At 31.3% G+C, this 21417-nt stretch overlaps 1 protein-coding gene across 3 annotated transcripts; it reads right to left on the bottom strand.

The window, feature by feature from the left end:
• Positions 1-504: 504 nt before the first annotated feature.
• On the bottom strand, positions 505-21364 carry LOC140440039 (uncharacterized). Of its 3 annotated transcripts, none has more exons than XM_072530283.1 (2): positions 20975-21364; positions 505-2565 (listed from the first exon to the last, which is right to left on the bottom strand). In XM_072530283.1, exons 1-2 carry the CDS (start codon positions 21204-21206, stop codon positions 1214-1216), a joined length of 1584 nt encoding a protein of 527 aa, XP_072386384.1. In that variant the 5' UTR covers positions 21207-21364; the 3' UTR covers positions 505-1213. The 3 variants fall into 3 exon arrangements, with proteins under 3 accessions (XP_072386384.1, XP_072386382.1, XP_072386383.1); XM_072530281.1 differs by lacking the exon at positions 20975-21364 and adding an exon at positions 13333-14000; XM_072530282.1 differs by lacking the exon at positions 505-2565 and adding an exon at positions 16429-18366 and having other exon boundaries at positions 20975-21361.
• Positions 21365-21417: the final 53 nt, after the last annotated feature.

Here is a 21417-nt window from a genome sequence, read left to right as displayed (position 1 = left end):
AAGAGCATAATAATACACTGAATAAGGTGTTAGATAGGGCTAGAGAACTAAATGTGAAATTTAACCCAAACAAAATACAATATTGCGTTGAAAGTGTTAGATACTTGGGTCATATCTTTGATAAAGATGGGATGAGAGCTGACAACAAAAAAGTAGAAGCGATAAGAAGATTGAAGGATCCAGAAAATAAAAAGGAATTACAACAAATTTTGGGAATGGTAAATTATTTAAGGGCATTCATTCCACACTTGTCAGAGATTTCCACGCCCTTAAGAGAACTCTTAAAAAAAAGTAATGCATGGGTTTTGGGACATTGTTGATTCTTGGAGACTTTGTTAAAAAGTATGTTTAAATAAATGTATTAAACCCAATGAAATATTATTACTTGGCGCAGTCAGTAGGATATTAAACAAAAATCATGGAAGCAAGGTTACCAAATCCATTAAAATTTTCGGCCACATTGCCTTCAAATGATAATGGATTTGGTAACCTTGCTTCCATGATTTTTGTTTAATATCCTACTGACTGCGCCAAGTAATAATATTTCATTGGGTTTAATACATTTATTTAAACATACTTTTTAACAAAGTCTCCAAGAATCAACAATGTCCCAAAACCCATGTTCTAAGTTCTAACAATGATCTTGACAAGTAGTGACAACTGACAAAGAGTCTCCATACATTGTGCCTAGAGCCCCGTGACCGTAATCATAACCTACTGATATGACAGTCGAAGATGCAAAAGGTGATATGAATGAAGTATTTTGTGAATTGCAAATATTGAGAGGTGAGCAAAATTAATTTAAGGTTCTTGTATGCTGTTTCAAATCATATGCAGCATCAAATTATTTAAAAGAAATTGTTCTCCAGTGAACATTCTTATATGCAGTTTCATATTAAATACTTGAGAAAACTGCTTAAAACAACTGTCATACTTGTTTTTATGTACTGTGCACCCCCAAATATATTTTTGTGAGAAAACCAATTAAAATAAAATTTCACACTGTAGGGTTTTTCTCCAGTGGACATTATCAAATATTTTTCAATTCACTTCCAATCGCAAACTGCTTTAAACAAGTTTCACACTTGTATGATTTTGCTCCAGTGTCCACTCTCAAGTGTTTTTTCTAATAATTTGTAACAACAAACTGCTTTAAACAAGTTTAAGATGTGTACAGTTTTTTCAAGTGTGTACACTCAAATGTATTTTTAAATTACTTGATTCTAGTAAACTGTTTTAGATAAATTTCACATTTGTACGGTTTTTCTCCAGTGTGCACTCTCAAATGTTTTTTAAAAGTACTTGTTTGACTAAATTGTTTAAAACAAATTTCACACTTGTACGGTTTTTCTCCAGTGTGAACTCTCAAATGTGTTTTCAAACTACCAGCTTCACTAAACCGTTTACAACAAATTTCACACTTGTGAAGTTTTTCTCCAGTATGTGTTCTTAAATGTCTTTTTAAAACACCTGCAGTAATACACTGCTTTAAACAAATTTCACATGTATAAGGTTTTTCTCCAGTGTGCACTCTTAAATGTGTTTTTAAATCACTTGTAGTAACAAATCGCTTTAAACAAGTTTCGCACTTGTATGGTTTTTCTCCAGTGTGTGTTCTCAAATGTGTTTTCAAATTACCTGTAGTAATAAACTGCTTTAAACAAGTTTCACACTTGTAAGGCTTTTCTAGAGTGTGCACTCTCAAATGTGTGTTCAAACTACCAGCTTCACTAAACTGTTTAAAACAAATTTCACACTTATGTTTTTTTCCAGCATGTGTTATCAAATGTCTTTTCAAAACCCTTGAACTAGTGTACTGCTTTAAACAAATTTCACACTTGTATGGTTTTTCTCCAGTGTGTATTCTCAAATGAATTTTCAAAGCACTCATATTAATAAACTGCTTTAAACAAATTTCACAGTTGTATGGTTTTTCTCCGGTGTGAACTCTCAAATGTGTTTTCAAATTACCAGCTTCACTAAACTGTTTAAAACAAATTTCACACTTGTGAAATTTTTCTCCAGTATGTATTCTCAAATGTCGTTTCAAATCACTTGTAGTAATAAATTGCTTTAAACAAATTTCACACTTGTATGGTTTATCTCCGGTATGCACTCTCAAATGTACATTTAATTTACTTTTAGTAATAAATTGCTTTAAACAAGTTTCACACTTATACAGTTTTTCTCCAGTGTGCCATCTCAAATGTATTTTCAACTCATATTTAGTAATAAACTGCTTTAAACAAGTTTCACACTTGTGAAGTTTCTCACGAATATGATTAGTCAAATGTCTTTTCAAATGTCTTTTAGCAGTAAGCTGCTTAAAACAAATTTTACACTTGTAAGATTTTTCTCCAGTATGTACCAACAAGTGTTGTTTTAAGTGTTGTGTTTGAGAAAACTGTTTGAAACAAATTTCACATTTGTAAGGTCTTTGGCCAGTCCCAACTTTCATATTTTTATTTAATATTTGTTCTTCAGCTTGTTGACCTGTATATTTTCCTTTATGAGATGAAAGTAACTTTTCCATAATTTTCAATTTGTTCTCCTCTTGGGGACAACCTGAAATATAAACCAACTATAAACATTTTACTGAAACAGAAAAATTATTGCAGAAGTAAAGGAACAGAATATATATATATATATATATATATATATATATATATATATATATATATATATATATATATATATATATATATTTATTTATTTATTTATTTATATTTATATACAGTAAAACCTCCCTTAACCGAAACCTTTTAAACCGAAACATCGTTTAACCGAAACGGCTGAGAGTTTCAATAATTTCGTCAAAAAAAATAAATTTTTATCGTAAAACGTAACAACTCCATTAATTTCACTTACTGATTGATGCCTATTTATGTAAATAAAAAAAAAACTAAGAGTTCTAAAAGATATTTCCGAAAAAGCACTTCCATTTTTTTATAGAAGCCAAATAAGGTCATGAATGTCGACCACTTTATTATCAGAATGGTTTGAAAATAAATTCGTTCAGAGTGTAAAATCCTTTTTAAAATTAAAAAACCTTCCCATCAAAGCATTGTTGCTTGTTTACAATACACCAACTCACCCTCAAAATCTACGAAATGGTGACAATTGTCAGATTTTTGCCATCGAATGTCACGAGCTTAATTCAGCCGTTAGACCAGGGGGTAATAGAGACATCCAAGAGACATTATAGAGGAGTATTTTTAAGACATCTGTTATAACAGCAGACGAATAAATCCAAAAGTGTTCCCGAAATTCTCAAATCTTTAACAATGAAACATGTTGTTTATTGGTGTCCTAAGTCGTGGGTCAAGATCAAATTTTCAATTTTGAAAAAATGCTGGAACAAACTGTTTGATGGGATTTTGATTGACGATCCTAAAGAAGAAAATGGTATGGAAACGGCAGAAGAAATTAAACCTTTAATAAAAAATTTGCCGGCATGTGACGAAATTAACCAAGAAGAGATGCGTGAGTGGTTAGCAGCCGATGACTCAGAAAGTAAATTCACCGATCAGGACATCAATGATATGGTTCTTCATACAGACAACCTGAGCGTATCAGACGACGAAGATGAGGACCCAACAGACAACAGGCAGCACGAGACCGCCGACGATATTTTCAATGCCTTAGAGGTAAGAATTTTATACAGTAGGCCTAATTAGTTAGGGACACAACTAGGTTCTTAATTTTTGTTGTCATTGTATAAAGTTTTGTCCTTTTCAGATTGTTTTACGTTTCGTCGAACAATCGAATGAGGCAAATCATAACGTTCTGGAAATGAACGATGGAGATATAGCTGCAAAACATCGTTGTCAAATGAAAACAGAAGATTTCTTTAAAAAAGCTTGTTAAACTTGTTCATTTTCCTTAATTTTATTACTTTATTCTGTATTTGATTATTAGAAAACATTAAAAACCACCTCATCGTATTTTTAAATAAGTACCAATACTGTGACCAAGGATACTAGGAAAAACAATGTCATTTTTAACCAAAATTCTTGTTATCCGAAACGGCCTTCCCCCCAATTATTTCGGTTAACGAAGATTTTACTGTAAGTATATATATATATATATATATATATATATATATATATATATATATATATATATATATATATATATATATATGTATATATATATATATATATATTTATATATATATATATATATATATATATATATATATATATATATATATATATATAAAGTCTACTACGGATATTTTTATAAATAGATGTATTTTGTTTGTCTGTAATCAGCTTAAAAAAAGTAATACAAAATTTGTAGTTTAAATTGTTGTTTAATATGTCAAAAACCATAAATTGCAAAAAACAGAAAATTGGAGCAAAAAAATATATTGCAAATCACCCATGTTTCACATACCACCATAAAATGTCAAAAATACTGTTACGATAATTATCATGGCCTGAAATAACTAAATATTATGACTAATTCTGTTTTGTTGTAGAAATTTCGACGAAGGATGTAGATGAATCATCCGATTCAGGTAATGCCTACCTGACACACGATGGGTCCCCCTTTGTTATAAAAACACGATTCGAACCTTCTGGACACGAGCCGATGTATATACCAGTTTTGAGAGACCATTTCGCCGCTCTGTCTAGTCGAGAGGGCCGTCGACTTTTCGAGTCTAACGGTACTGAGTATATAACAGGACATTTTATTTGGAAGAAGTCAGTTAATATTTGAGGACCCGCGCCCGCGATTTAATTGTTACGTTCGGATATATATAAATTATTGTCAGATAAATTAATATAAATAAAAAATAAATTAAATTCGTAAGTGTTATAAATATTGAACCTTTTAATAAATTCACAACAATACGAAATATGAACTTAAAATAAAGTATGGCCACCACGTTGGTTTCTCACAGCTGTACATCTACTCTTCATGCTCCGAATCACATTGTTAATCACTGCTTGAGGTAGTTGTGTCCATTGTTCTCTCAGAAGCTCTTTTAATTGAAACTCATTGTAGATATTGCCCATATGTAGAGTCATTCTTCGTTGGAGCATGTCCCATACATGCTCAATGGGATTCAAGTCTGGTGATTGTTCTGGCCACGGCAATACATCAATACCCTCGTTATCCAACCAGTTTGTTACAATATGCGTGGTCGGTTCTTCCGTCAATCATGATTCCGCCCCATACCATTAATGTACCACCTCTGTATGCATACACTTCTTGAAGATGTTGTAATCATTCTTCATTTCCGGGTCGTCTCCAAACTCTTGTCCGACGAGAATCTGGATGAAATCCATATCAAGACTCGCCACTAAACAAAAATGTGGCCCAGTGATTGTCAGTCCAATTCTGAAACTCTTGACACCAGGTTAATCTTGCAGCGCGATTGCCTCTAGATAGAGGTGGACATCTCAGTGGTCGCCGACAACGAAGATTGGCTTCATGGACGATTCCTCACAGTACTGCTGCTAATTATGAATGATATGATATGAAGGTATTGTTTATGTCATATAATAAACAATACCTTCATAAATGGGATATTTCCAGACAACTTAAAAATAGCTGTAGTAAAACCAGTGTATAAAAAAGGTGATGCCACTTTACTAGAAAATTATCGTCCTATAAGCCTCTTACCAAAGAAGATAGACGCTTATAGAAGAATTGTTCACTGTTATTTTTGAGTGTTAGCAAAAGATGGGACATAGATAAAGAAAAGTGGGTCGAGTGGAACGCACGTGTTGCACGTGGTACCACTAAGGAGCGGTTTGCTTCTAAAATATGAAAGAGTGGGGCAATAAATGCAACTTTAGATATTTTTATATGTAGATGCCGCGTGGTCGTAGAATAGGATTAAATTTTTGCGTTTTATAAAATTGTTTAAAGAAAATAATATTATTTTAACTTTTAATAAATTAATCTTTTTAGAAAAATTATTATAATTCAAATTTTTAATTGAAATATGTACAAATCTTAAGTATAAATCAGTTTAAGACTATATTGTAATAATTTCACCAATATTCATTCATTGTGAAAATTATGTTTTAGATACTATTAGTTGTTATTTTAAAACAAGATTAAATATTACCCATACAGCGTAAAAACTTTCACATATAGGTACTATTCATTAAAATGTACTGTTAAAGTTTATTTTGTTATTTCAAAAATAAATCAGGAATGCTTTTTGTTGTTATTGAAAAATTATGGATGAAATGGAAGTTTTGGCGAAATGGAAAATTTCATAATTTAGTAAAAAGTTTCATTGAATACTTTTTTTTTAAATTGAAATTTTTTAAAATTGTTTCGTTAATTTCTGGGCAGAAAAACAGTATAATAAAAAGTTATGTGACTGTTTTTCGTTGTGTTGGAACAAACCAATTTTTAATTCAAAGTTATACAATTAAAAAAATAAATACTTTGAATATTGTAAATATCATACATTTTTAAGTTTTAAAATTAAAAATTTAACAATTTAATATATTGAAAATAAAGATTTTATTGTGAAAAAACAAAAAAAAAGACAGTTTGCAAATCAATGGCATCAAAATTTGTTTAGGCCTAGATGCAAAGTTACCCGTTCGTACTCCTTTCCCACCTCCCCCTAACTACATATTTCATTATGAAATTTTCAAGATAGTTTTAAGCCGACGGCCACGGCACCACGCTGTGAGTTTATGCAGCCACCCTCTTAAACCGTAACCAAATCGCCCATTTGAACTGGTCTTATATAAGCGTCTATCTTCTTTGCTCTTACCATCATTCTTTAAGGTTTTTGAAACAGTCATGTGTGTCAGGCTTCTTAGTTTTTTCTATAGTGAGGGACTGTTGTGCCATGCACAACATATGTACCTTAAGGGAAAATCTATAGAGACTGCCATTTATGATTTTATAACAAAGATAAATAAGGGGTTATGAAAACAAAGATATGTATGATACTTTAAATCACAAAATACTAATGGGGAAGCTTTACATATATGGCATTAGAGGGCCTGGTTACAATTGGATAAAATCATACCTATCAAACAGAAAACAGAAAGTAAAATTTGAGTACGAGGGAAGAAATTGCTTCTCTGATGAAGGACTCATTTCGGTGGGAATTCCTCAGGGAAGTATTATGGGTCCTCTTCTCTTTGTTTTTTATGTAAATGATTTAGCTTTCGACATTACAGACAACAATCAGAATACTCTTATTGTGAAATTTGCAGATGACACTAACATTTTAACTATAGGGTCATCCTTGAATATTGCTAATAATAGATTGGATAAAGCACAGAGATGGCTTCAATATGAATAAACTCATACTGAATAGAGAAAAAACAAATTATATCTGTTTCGTCACTAAAACAAATAATAGTACCTTACCAGAAACTGTCTCAATTCAATCGCAAATGGTTACTCTAAACCAAAGCACAAAATTTCTGGGGGTACATATTGGCCAAAATTTAGATTTTGGAGTGCATATAAATGAGATATGTAACAGGTTAGCATCTATCTGCTATTCTTTCAGAATAACAGCAAATTATTTGGACGAAAAATGTAAACGAGTTGTATATTTTTCAAATTTTCATTCTGTAATGCGATTTGGAATAGTTTTCTGGGGGGGGAAGTGGTAATGCTGAACAGGTTTTTATATTATAAAACAGAGCAATCAGAACTCTACTTAACTTGAAATACAGGGATTCATGTAGAGGTAATTTCAAAAAACTAAACATAATATCAAAGGCTGGAACATACATATTTGAATGCTTAGTTTTCATTTTTACAAATAGACATAAATTCTTGAAACACATAACAAACCATAATACTAATACACGAAACAATCTCATAAACTATAATATACCAATACACAGACTAACAGTATCTGAGAAAACCACAGAATATGCCTGTATTAAATTCTTTAATAAACTGCCTTATAGCATCAAAATAGAAACTGACATAAATAAATATAGAAAGTCTGTTCAACAGTTGCTCATACACCTTGAACCATACAAAGTGGAAGAATACCTTGAAGCTGACCTGCAGGGAAGCTGAGGGCTCTTATCTGAATCTAAATGTCACTGTCATTATCCTTATACATATTTTAATATTACTTTTATGTTAAGTGTAGGTTGTTACAGCAACCATTACAAATTATAATTGACACCATTCTCTCTATTGACAATTTATATTTGTGTGTAACTTGTGAATCCTGAGAATAAAGCTTTTTTTTATTCTATTCTAATTGTTACGTTATCTGCAAGCTGTAATTCATTAACCAGTTCGGATGCTGTGATTGTTGGCAGCCTTCTGGCATTTAAAATTAAATATCGGTCTTGAGCGACGGTTGTAGAGCGACCACGTCCTGGATGTTGCTTGGCTGGACTCCCAGTGTCTCTAAACCAACTCCACAAACGACTTACGACGCTTTGGGAGACACCCAGCTGGTCAGCAACTTGAGTTTGTCTCATACCAGCTTGAAGGAGGCCCACGGCTCTATTCATCCCATCCAACGTTAAATGTTGTCGTTGCATGGCAAAAAGTCAATATTTTTAACTCACCTATTAAGCAAGAATGGTATAAAGTGACTAAAATTAAAAATAAACAAAATATAAAAATGTAGATTTTCTTGTTCCTTATAAAAAACATTCTAAAACACGTATTGCTATCAGTTTTACAATTTTTTTTTTGATAAGAAATGTCTGTATCAACAATTATAATACAAGCAAATTTATATGGTCATGAAATTTCTGTCATTGGTATTGTCAAATTATTAAAATATGCTTAGACTTTTGCGTTGTATATATATATATATATATATATATATATATATATATATATATATATATATATATATATATATATATATATATATATATAAACCGAGAAATATCAAGAAGATTATGCTTAGCAGTATTTTATGATTTTATGTTTATAGGTTTTGACTTCTTTGTTCCGATCAAAACATTTAAAACAAGTTCGTTTCCGATTTGGTTTAATGGTAAATTAAGGAAGTTGATATATTTAAAAAAGAAAATACATAAGCAGTATAAATTGTTTGGCAGAAGGGATGATTATTTAAGATTTTCTCAGTTAAGAAATGAATGTAAGCAAGTCTCCTCTCAATGTTATAGTAACTATTTGAATAATATTGAGAATGGGATTATATCTAATCCTCGACATTTTTGGAAGTATATCAATAATAAACGTAAAAGTTATAATCTGCCATTTGATATGTTCTACGGTGATAGTACAAGGGATAATACTCAAGACGTAGTTAATCTATTTAGTAAGTTTTTCTCAACTACATATTCTAATTCTATAATTAATCAGACCCCAATTTTTAACTATCAGCAGAGTGTAAATGTAAATAATTATAGTATTGAGGTCTCTGACATAATTGATAGTGTTTTAAAGATGCCTTGGAAATTATCGCTTGGACCTGATTGTTTGCCAGCTTATGTTCTCAAGCATTGCATTTTCACTCTTGTAAAACCTATCTGCTTATTATTTAATTCCTCATTGAGTACCGGCATCTTTCCTGATCTTTGGAAGACTAGTTATCTAACACCAATTTTCAAATCTGGTAATAAAAATGATGTTGAAAATTATCAAGCGGTTTGTAACCAATCTGTATTACCCAAACTTTTTGAGTGTCTTGTAAATAACTTTTTGACATGGAATTGTAAAGATTTAATTGATGTTGGACAACATGGCTTTTCTAAAGGTAAGTCTACATGCACGAACTTAATATTGTATACGAATTTTATAGCTAATTCAGTGGAATAGAAGGGTCAGGTTGACGCTATCTACACAGACTTCTCAAAAGCCTTCGATAGAGTTAACCATGATGTGCTTATTGCTAAATTAAATGGCTATGGATTTGGAGGTAAAATAATTGAGTGGATAGGTAGTTATATATCTGGTAGATGTCAGTATGTTAAATATGGAAATTGTTTATCTCAACGAATATCTGTAACCTCAGGGGTCTCATATTGGACCTCTCTTATTTAATATATTTGTTAATGATATATCCTCAGTGATTAAAAATAGTAAATTTCTAATGTTTGCTGATGACCTTAAAATATTTCGAATAGTTAATGACCTAGTTGATGCCTCTTTGTTACAGAATGACATTAAAAGCTTAGCTAGTTAGTGTGAGGTAAACATGCTATACTTAAATATACAAAAATGTTTTAAAATTACTTTTGGAAGAACAAGAGAGTTTGTAAATTATGATTATTGTATAAATAATGTACCTTTAGAGGCACGTCATAATATTAAAGATTTAGGTATAAATTTTGATTCTAAACTAACTTTTAAATATCACATTAACGAATCTTCAGCTAAAGCTTTAAAAATGTTGGGATTTATTCTTAGAAACTGTAATCAGTTTTCAGTACAAACTTTAAAAATGTTATACTGTAGTTTAGTTCGATCAGTTTTGGAGTATGGTTCTCTCATTTGGTCTCCTTCATATAACAGTGACATCTACAGTATCGAGAGAGTTCAAAATAAATTCTTGAGGGTATGTGCTTACAAAATTGGTTTTATTAGACATCAATACACATATGATGATATACTGTCAATACTAAATATCCAATCACTACATGATAGAAGATGTCAAGCGGATTTATGTTTCCTTTTTAAAATTATAAATGGATATGTTCAAGATCGTTTCGAAACGAAACAATCAGACAAAACCTAAAACTAGAACCAATAAACGAAAAAATAGTAGAGGGGCAACTAAGATGGTTCGGACACGTGTGTAGAATGTCGAATGAAAGATTAACAAAACGAGTGTTTGAAACGAGAATGCAAGGGAAAAACAAACGAGGAAGACCAAGAGTTAGGTGGGTAGACGAAATCAGAAAAGAAGTTGAGAAGAAAGGATTGACATGGGAAAGTGCACGAAATCTAACACAAGACCGGATAGCATGGAGACAACAGTGCAAATCTTAACCCCACCAGCCTTACACCTAACGGTAGAAAGGCTTAGGACTAAGTAAGTAAGTAAGATGTTCAAGATCCAGAGTTACTAAGTTTATTAAATTTTAATGTTAATACTAGAAGAACTCGTAACACTGAGATTTTCAACATTCCATTCCACACTACGAATTATGGCCAAAATGAACCCATTACAAGAATTTTATGAACTGCCAATGAGTACAGCAATAGTTTAGAGTTATTTGGAATATCTACAGCAACATTTAAGAAATCATTTGAGAGATTTTGAGCATTGTTTAATAACTTAAGGTACTACTTTAATTGAATTTTGTTTGATTTTAATTTTGGTTTGTTTTTTATTAACGCAACCTATATATAAGCTTTGTAAAGGTTGACGTCATATTTCTGTAAAAATGGTATATCCGTTAATTAAATAAATAAATAAATAAAAGATTGAAGGTTTCTGAAGCTAGTGTATGACGCAAAAAAAAAGAAAATTGAGTCAAGGGAGGAATTAAGCCCGAAAAGAAAGAAAAGATGCGGGGTAGAAAACCAATTTTCACTCCACAGTCAGAGAGAAATTTGAAGAAAATTTGTCTAGAAAACAGATTTGATAGCCACAAAGGTAATAAAATCACAACTCCGGGATGCTAGCGTAAATGTTTGTGAAAACACTTTTCAAAGAAAATTGAAAGAATTAGATTTAAAAGCCTGTTACCCAGTCAGGAAGCCCAAATTAACAGCTGCAATTAAAGCAAAATGCCAGAAATAGGCGAAACAATGGCAAGACAAAGATATGGACTTCTGGAGATGAGTAAGATACAGCCATTTAATCAAAAATTGATACATTATTATTTTTAGTTAAATAAAGCAAATAAATATGGAAGTTTATATATTTTTCCTATTTTATCACATTCGAAATTTTGCAGAATAAAGTTCAGTATCTGTAGTCATCATGGAGAAAAGTTTCAACCTGATTGTGTGATCCTGACAGTTAAACATCCCACCAAAGTGATGATTTGGTTAGTCATCAGCAGCAAGGGCACTAGACATATGTATGTCTTCAAAGAAATAATGAGGCAAGATCAGTACAAAGAAGTATTACAAAGTATTACAAATGGGGAACCATTCACTTTCATGCAAGATGGAGCTCCCTGTCACACTGCTCAGTCTGTTAGCTTTTTTGGCAGAAAAAATATCTACCTGTTGAATTGGTTGGGTAATAGCCCTAATATGAACCCAACTGAAAATGTGTGGGAGCTGATGAAAAGAGAAGTGGCTGAAGATGTGATTACCAACAAAAACCAGATCCTAGAAAAGATTATTTATGTGTGTGATCATCATCTTCAAATGCAGGAAACAGTAGTCTTGCATTGATAGCATGCCATTCAGAATTAAAGCATTGATAGTGGCTGGAGGTTGCTCAACTATATACTGACTTTTACTAGCATTAATTTCACTTTTCTTTAAAGCGTAATAAACAGTTGCTTTTCTAAATAAATGCTGTTTATTTATGTCAAATATATTAGTAATTGATTGGATAATATAAAAATAAAAAACAAATCAATTGAAAGTAATAAAACAGTACAATGTTAGTTACTCAGTTAAAAGGTAATATTTTACATGAAATCTTGCAGTGCATTTAATAATTTGGCCAGAGACTGTAAGCTTGTTTCTCCCACAAACAAGCTTATTAATAAAAAATGTTTTCTTGAGTTTGTTCATTTTTATTTTTACAAGTAGCCACAAAACAACAGAACATGATAGTTTCAATTTATCAAAATCCTAATAATGTGTACTGCATTTTTGAATAAACAAAAATAAAGTACCGCTACATAAAACCAGTTAAACAACAAAAAATTCTTAATTATCAAATAATTTATATCCCAAAATCACAGAATGCTAATAATATACAAAAAAAAATGTATAATAGGTATTTCATTCCTTCAATGTCTCATTTTTAATCCAATGTTGTGCTGTAAAAAAGTTAGCTCATAACTTTTTCTGGGTGGACTTTTGCAAGTGAGGTCTAGATCAAGGTTTCTTGATAACATAGATGAAGACATGAGAAATATGGGAATATGTGCTTGGCAGAGAAAGGTGATGGAGAGGGATAACTGGAGAGAAATTCTTGAAGAGAATAGGACCTACATAGGGTTGTAAAGCCAAAATGATAATGATAAGTGAGGCCAAATCAACTTATTTTCATCCTTAAAAATTGTGGTACAATCTATGACCATCCTTTTTGTGATACCTTGTAAAAGTTATTCTTAGGTATCACAAAATATTCTTTAAAATCTCTTTTAAGTAATTATTGTATATGTATTCTATAAATTTTAATTTAAAAATAAACTTCCTCATCCTACAATAATTTGTTACCTGTTATTTTATTCGTCAGTGATATTTACTTACTTTCTTCATTTGTTGTTTGCTTTTCTTCAAATGGTATAAATTTATCTTCACCTTCTACTTCAGTGTTTATAGTCAATTCATTTAAGTCTAAATAATCAAATGCTTGGTGAGCAGTTTCTGTCTTGGGTTCTTCCTTAATTTCAATTTTGAAGGCATCAAAAGGGATAATATACGTGCCATTATCTATTTCTAATTTACAAGTTTTCTCGCTAACTTCTTGTTTTATTTCCATATTATTAAATTTGATTTTATGTTTTATGTAACAAACAATTATTGCAGATTTATGAAGTAGAAGCAAAGAATATAGATAAGCGTCTAGTCTATATTCGTTGGTAGAAGTACAAAAAAAACTGAAGATAGCCGCAAATGTCAACCATGGATGGAATAACATCATTGTAGACAGTGTACCATGGAATGGAATAACATTTCGATTTAGCAGTGTTGCCATATTTTTATAATGGCTATGTTGAATGCTTCAAAAAGGACTTTTCATCATCCACCATGTTTTTCGAACAGACAGATTTAACAATGACGTATAATGTATGTACTTGTTTATAAATTTATAAATATTTTTTAGTTGATAGGTTATATACCAACATTTTTTACGCATAAAAATGACGTAATCGATAAAGACATGTGAAATATGGGAATACGTGCTTGGCAGAGGAAGGCGATGGATAGGGGCGACTGGAGAGAAATTCTTGAGGTTAGGACCTTGTTCCATTTCCATATTAAATATGAATTTATGTAACAAACAATTGCAGCTTTATGTTTACATCCAAAAAGCAAGATCAGACAAGGGAAAGGGGGGTTAGGTTCACGGTTCCTAGAATCTAGTTCTCAGTCTAGAAACCGTGGGTTAGGTTCAGTGTTAGCAAAGAATAGACGTCTATATTCTTTGGTGTTAGGTTAAAGAAAGTACAAGCACATGACAAGCACAGTATAAAGTTGTCTATACTCATGGTACAATGAATACACACTATACTCACGGTTCGTAGACTTACTAAGGTTGACTTTTCATCAGCCGCCATATTTTTCGTAGACAGATTCAACAATGACGTATAATAAATACCACATACTTCATACGTACATGTTTATAAATTTGTAAAGAAATATTTATTAAATATTTTTAGTTGATTGGTGATATACGAAAATTTTTTAGACATAAAAAAGGCGTAATAAAGACATGAGAAATATGCTTAGCAGAGGAAGGCGATGGATAGGGACGACTGGAGAGAAATTCTTGAGGAGGCTAGGATCCACGTCAAGTTGTTAAGTCAGGATGATAAGATGAAGAGGTCTTCCGCATAGCCCAGAACATGATTGTCGTTGCTGAGTCTAGCTATTAAAACATCAATGACCCGATTCTACAAGAGAGAAGATAAAGCTCCCACATATTTGTGATGACACTGTATCCCCAAGTAACGTTGTGTATATCACACGTTCCCTCAGCATGCTGTATATCCATATGCAGCTTTTTTCGTCTATTTCTTTTAGACGAATCGCCCTTGTGATTGCTTCGTAGTTGTACACTCTGTAAGAGAAGGTGTACTGCAGTTTCTATAGAGACTCATGATTGAGCAACCCTGCTTCTCCTTCCTTTCTGTATTTATTTCATCATCTTTGTTTGTGAGGCTTCTCAAGACCTCTATCAAGGCTGTTAAAGACCTCTACAAGAACAACACAAGTACAATAAAGAAAAGTCGTATCCAAGAGTTTCACTATCAGCAAAGGATTCAAACAAGGATGTTGCGTGTCTCCTACTTTGTTTAAGATCTACTCGGAGTAAGCGATGAAAATGTGGAAAAAAAATGCAGAAACACGGGAATTTCTCTAAAAGACGCAATATTGTATACGTTGAGTTGTGCAGACGACCAGATAGTGATGGCCCAAGACTATGAAGCCTTCGAATATATGACCTGTAAACTTATCGAAGAATAACTATAGGGGCTAGAAGTAAATATTAAGAAAACTGAATACATGTGTATTGGGGGAATTCAACAAAATCTAATCTTAAAAGAAATACTGCGAGAAATAAATCACTGTCAAAATACAAATATTTAGGCACTGAAATAACCAACGATGGCAAATTAGACGAAGAAAATAAACATAGAAATAACCAGGGAAGACAAACCATTATGCAATTAAACAGTGTACTGTGGAATAAACAATTTTCAAAGAAAACAAACACAAAATCTATAACAGCATTATAAAACGCATTGTTACATATGGAAGTGAGGTATGGCCTCTGAAAGGAAAAAAACTTAAAAGCATTAGAAGCAACAGAAATGGACATCTGGAGAAGAGCGGCTGGAAAATCAAAATTAGACAGAGTTAAAAACGAAAAAATATGAGAAACTACGGGTATTAAGCACAATATAACAGAGGACATCAGAATAAATCAACTAAGATGGTATGGTACAAAGAATGAATGAACACAGAATACCAAAGAAAGTATTGAACTGGGCACCAAATAGAAGAAGAAAGCAAGGTAGACCGAGATTAAGTTGGAGAGAAGGAATAGATAAAGACTTAAGGGAGAGGTGAGTTGAAGAAAACCTTTGGAACGACCGAGATAAATGGAGACTGGAAATCAGAAGACGGCGTAGAACGTTATAAACTAATTGATTGAACATAAAGTATGGCTGGTATAATTAGACAGACTAACAATGTACACAGAACAAAGCATATGAGATTATCAGTACGGTTTCAGAAAAGGAAGATCCACGATAGATATACATACGCTAAAACAAGTAATAGAGAAAACTATAAGTGCGACGGAGAAACACATACGTTTCCTAGAGAGAAATAATAAAAATATGAAACGGAGTAAGACAAGGAATGAAATTTAAGTGAATCTCAGGGGGGCAGAGTCTTCTTAAAGTTGCGTGGTTGATTTTACACAAAAAACTGGAGTGTTTATCGCGCTGATCTATACAAAACTGAGATGCGTGTAGTCTGAAATAGCTTCGCCTCCCTTAAGTTTCATAGGGGCGGCGCGTACAGGAGCGTATTAGTTTAAGTACAAACACACACACGTTAAGTGGGAATAAACACTATATCGATCTACTAAAAATATCCAATGATAAAATCGTGTTGAAAACGTGAACATTATATCAGTGTTTAATTATTAATTTTGAAAAAATCTGTTTATATATATTATATGTTATTATTCACCATAGATAAAATTAAAAAAACTATTATTTATTTTAAAATAAATCAATTTACAATAGTTTATATATTTATCATTATTTTACATTTATATTATATTACATAATATTACAACTGCTACTATGACTGCTTATGAGATTGAAAATTCTAGACTCATCTGCCACAAACACTACGAAGAGTAAATTCTGATTTATATAATACTACACCAACATCCATATTATCTTAAGCTTATAAATATTCACTGTGCACTCTCACATGTTTTCAAATTACTTTTAGTAATAATCTGTTTAAAACAAATTTCAAAATTGTGAAATTTTCCTCCAGAGCATGCTCACGTGTTTCTTTTTAATCACTTGCAGTAATAAACTGCTCTCAAAAAATGTGTTTTCAAATTTCTTGCATCACTAAACTGTTTTAAACAAATTTCACACTTTTAGGTTTTTTCTCCAGTGTGCACTCTCAAATGACGTTTCAAACTACTTGCTACACTAAACTGTTTAAAACAAATTTCGCACTTGTGAGGTTTTTCTCCAGTATGTGTTCTCAAATGTCTTTTCAAAGTACTCATATTAATAAACTGCTTTAAACAAATTTCACAGTTGTATGGTTTTTCTCCAGTGTGTATTCTCAAATGAATTTTCAAAGCACTCATATCATTAAACTGCTTTAAACAAATTTCACACTTATATGGTTTTTCTCCAGTGTGTATTCTCAAATGAATTTTCAAAACACTTATATTAATAAACTTCTTTAAACAAATTTTACAGTTGTATGGTTTTTCGCCGGTGTGAACTCTCAAATGTGTTTTCAAACTACCAGCTTCACTAAACTGTTTAAAACAAAATTCACACTTGTGAAGTTTTTCTCCAGTATGTGTTCTTAAATGTCTTTTTAAAACACTTACAGTAATACACTGCTTTAAACAAATTTCACATGTATAAGGTTTTTCTCCAGTGTGCACTCTCAAATGTGTTTTCAAATTACTTGCTTCACTAAACTGTTTAAAACAAATTTCACACTTGTGAAGTTTTTCTCCGGTATGTGTTCTTAAATGTCTTTTTAAAACAAATGCAGTAATACACTGCTTTAAACAAATTTCACACTTGTATGGTTTTTCTCCAGTGTGTATTCTCAAATGAATTTTCAAAGCATTCATCTTAATAAACTGCTTTAAACAAATTTCACACTTATATGGTTTTTCTCCAGTGTGCACTCTCAAATGTGTTTTCAAACTACTTGCTTCACTAAACTGTTGAAAACAAATTTCACACTGGTGAAGTTTTTTTCCAGTATGTATTCTCAAATGTCTTTTTAAATCACTTGTAGTAATAAACTGTTTTAAACAAGTTTTACACTTATGAGGCTTGTCTCCAGCATGCCACCTCAAATGTATTTTCAAATGACTTGTTTGGGAAAACTGCTTAAAACAAATTTCACACTTGTATGGCTTTTCTCCGGTGTGCACCATTAAATGTTTTTTTAAACCACCTGCTTCACTAAATTGTTTAAAACAAATTTCACACTTGTATGGTTTTTCTCCAGTGTGTATTCTCAAATGTACTTTCAAATCATCAGTGTGTTCTCTCAAATGTACTTTCAAGTCATGCATAGTAATAAAATGCTTTAAACAAATTTCACACTTATACGGTTTTTCTCCAGTGTGCACCTTCAAATGTTTTTTCAAACCACCTGCATCACTAAACTGTTTAAAACAAATTTCACATTTGGAAGGTCTCTGTCCAGTCCCAACTTTCATATTTTTATTTAATAATTTTTCTTCAGCATGTTGACAAGTATATGTTCCTTTATGAGACGAAAGGAACATTTCCATAATTTTCATTTTGTTTTCCTCCTGGGGGCAACCTAAAATACAAACTAACTATAAACATTTTACTGGAACAGAAAAAATATTGCAGAAATAAAGGAATACAATAGTAGTATATATGGGGTACAGTGGGGGAATACCGGTCGCTTTAAAATTCGTGTATTGTTCTGCTCTGGCACGATATAAATGGAATGTTGGTTGCCTATAACAAATTTGCGTACCCTCATTGCAGTGAAGTTATTGTATCCCTGGTTGTCTTAAAGTTGTGACATAAACCGTTTTTTTGGAGATTCTATAATATCAGCACAAAGCATTTTTGAAGGTTTGAGTTTATCATCTTTAAAATGTTAGTAGGGCCGATACTTTCAGTTCTGATTAAACCCTGATTAGACCAATTTTGTTAGCCAATTAACTTTAATCAGCCAAAAGTAGTACAATTAAGAGCCGTTTATAGATAATCAAGACATTATAACCTTAAATTTATAAAATAAACTATTATATATTCGTTTTGTTTCGCGTGTCAGTGTTTGAACTATTATTTTAATTTATTTTTGGCAAAATCTACATTTTATATCGACAAAATAGACCTTAACGAATTTGAGGAACATTTTGATGATAATGAAAGAATAACATACTTTTTAAATAACGGCCGAACCTATTTACGAGAACGAGAAAATTATATGGAAGAATTTGATGATAACGAATTTTTGTTAAGATTTCCATAAAAATACAGTGAGACAATTCATACAATAGGTGGGTCCTGCTTTATGACATACAAATCTTCAGCAAGTATACATTACCTTTCTTTCATTGAAACATATTTAGTCAAATTTTTTTTATATGTAGAGTAACAGTAAAAATCTTTTTGTTTTAGGTACCATCGGCTTGATATCACAGCATAAGTTTTAACAACTTAACGAATTTATGCTACAGGCTGTTTTTATATAGTTATGGCTAGCAAACGGATGTTGTTGATATTGATATAGAGGAAGTTGACACAGAAGATATTCCATTTATAAATACTATTCTATAAACAACAATAAAATTTCAACAATAAATATTCAATCCTTTGTTTTATTGTGTTGGATCAGTTTGTATTATTAATACACTTTATGTTGAACATCTGTTGAATTGAATATTCTAATTTTGAATCAGAAACTTTAACAAATTCTAAACTTTTCCACCATGTCTGAAATATGATATTTGTACACATGAAAATGTATTAAATTTACATCTTACTATCTTTTTTAGCAATAAAAATGAGAATCCCAAATTATAAACACACAATATCAAAACTCAATTAAAATATTTCACAATAATAATGGTTCAAACACTCAAATACGAAACAGTATAAGCATAAAGGTAAAACGATATATGAAGCCTGATAAGTAATTACTTAAGCGATGATGTGTATACCTCAAACAGTGGCTTTAAAATTTAATTCCAATCACTTGAAAAGTAAATGATTTAATTTTCCTATATTTTTAATTTTTGCATTTTATAAAATTTTTTTAAGACAATAAAATATTATTTTAACTATTAATAAATGAATCTTCAAAAAAAAATATGATTCAAATTTTTAATTTAAATATTTACAAATAATATAATTAAAACTCTCTACTTATAAACTATAAATAAAATTAATTAAAAGTCAATCACCAGGAGAGAAAGCTCAAAAAATTGTAAGGGGTTTCGTAACAATTTCTGATCTTGTTAGTATGATAGAATTGCGTTTTAGAACATACACCAAAGAATTATTTTTTACAATTTGAAAATTAGTAATTGTGAAGTATAATTTTGGATTTTTAAATTAAAAAAATAAATAAGTAAGTCTCAAATATGCCTTACTAGAGCTCATCAAAGGAAGATGAGAAAAAAGGCAAAAATGGCTGCTAGGACATGGACCATAGCAAATCCCAAGAAAACCAAATCAGCAACATCTGAGGATAAAAAGAGACTTCAGGAGAACACCATGAGCCCCCTCATAACAGAGTTGCTAAGAAACCAAGGGGTTCTAACGAGCAGACTAGGCCATAAAGCACTGTGACAAAAGTATTCAGAATGGTGGTAGTACACAGACATCATCCTGATACTCAACTAGATCGGGCTCAAGCAAATTTGATCATTAACAAACTGGAGCACGCACTTGATGAGGCTCCTATCGGAGGTTAAAATTACCTTCTGCAGTATTCAAAAAAATGGACAACTGAAGTGATAAGACTATTGAGGGCCTGTTGGAAAGTGCGACTATATTTGCTTTTAATAGTGCTCCAAAACAGTAAAAATTCATTTTACAAACAAATGCTAAGAGACAAAAAAATTGTATAATAGTATTTCGCTTCATTGACGTCCCGTTTTTAATTAAATATACTAGAAACAAGTTACCTTGTAACTTTTTCTGGGTGGGCTTTTGGCTGTAGGTAAAGGCTAAATCGACTTATTTCCATCCCTAAAAATCTCGGTATAATCTATGACTATTCTTTTTGTGATACCCTGTATAACATAAACAGCATATCCAATACATTTAAAATCTACTATAAGTAATTGTATATGTATTGTTATTATTTAACCTTTAATTGAAAAACAAACTTCCTCAACATACAAATAATTTGTTATGTTATTGTATTAATCAGTGTATTTACTTACTTTCTTCAATTGTTGTTTGCTTTTCTTCAAATAGTATAAATTTATCTTCACTTTCTACTTCAGTGTTTACAGTGATTTCATTTAAGTCTAAATAATCAAATGCTTGGTAAGTAGTTTCTATCTTGGGTTCTTCCTTAATTTCAATTTTGAAGGCATCCAAAGGACCAACACACGTGTCATTATCTATTTGTAATTTACAAGTTTTCTCACTAACTTCTTGTTTTATTTCCATATTATTAAACTTGAGATTTTATTAACAAATTGCAGTTTTATGCAGATTGTATAAATATATTGTTGTTTTGTGTTTACATCCAATCCAATTCCAAAAAGCAAAATCAGCATTCAGGAAAGTATAACCTGAAGATAGGCGCAAGTGTCACTCATGGAACAAGAATTTTCGGTTTGGCTGTGTTGCAATGTTTTTATAATGTATATGTGGTATG

This window comes from Diabrotica undecimpunctata, chromosome 4, assembly GCF_040954645.1.
Source record: "Diabrotica undecimpunctata isolate CICGRU chromosome 4, icDiaUnde3, whole genome shotgun sequence".
NCBI lineage: Eukaryota > Metazoa > Arthropoda > Insecta > Coleoptera > Chrysomelidae > Diabrotica > Diabrotica undecimpunctata.
Note: the sequence above shows the minus strand (reverse complement) of the source record. Positions and strands in the feature narration are given on the sequence as shown.

Bases quoted from the DNA above. Each gene is read 5' to 3' on its own strand.
- LOC140440039 (XM_072530281.1), bottom strand. From the start codon at position 13,780: ATGGCAACACTGCTAAATCGAAATGTTATTCCATTCCATGGTACACTG. The intron at 2,566-13,332 runs GTAAGTAAATAT...TTTATATTTCAG, and splicing joins GCAAACAACAAATGAAGAAA to GTTGTCCCCAAGAGGAGAAC.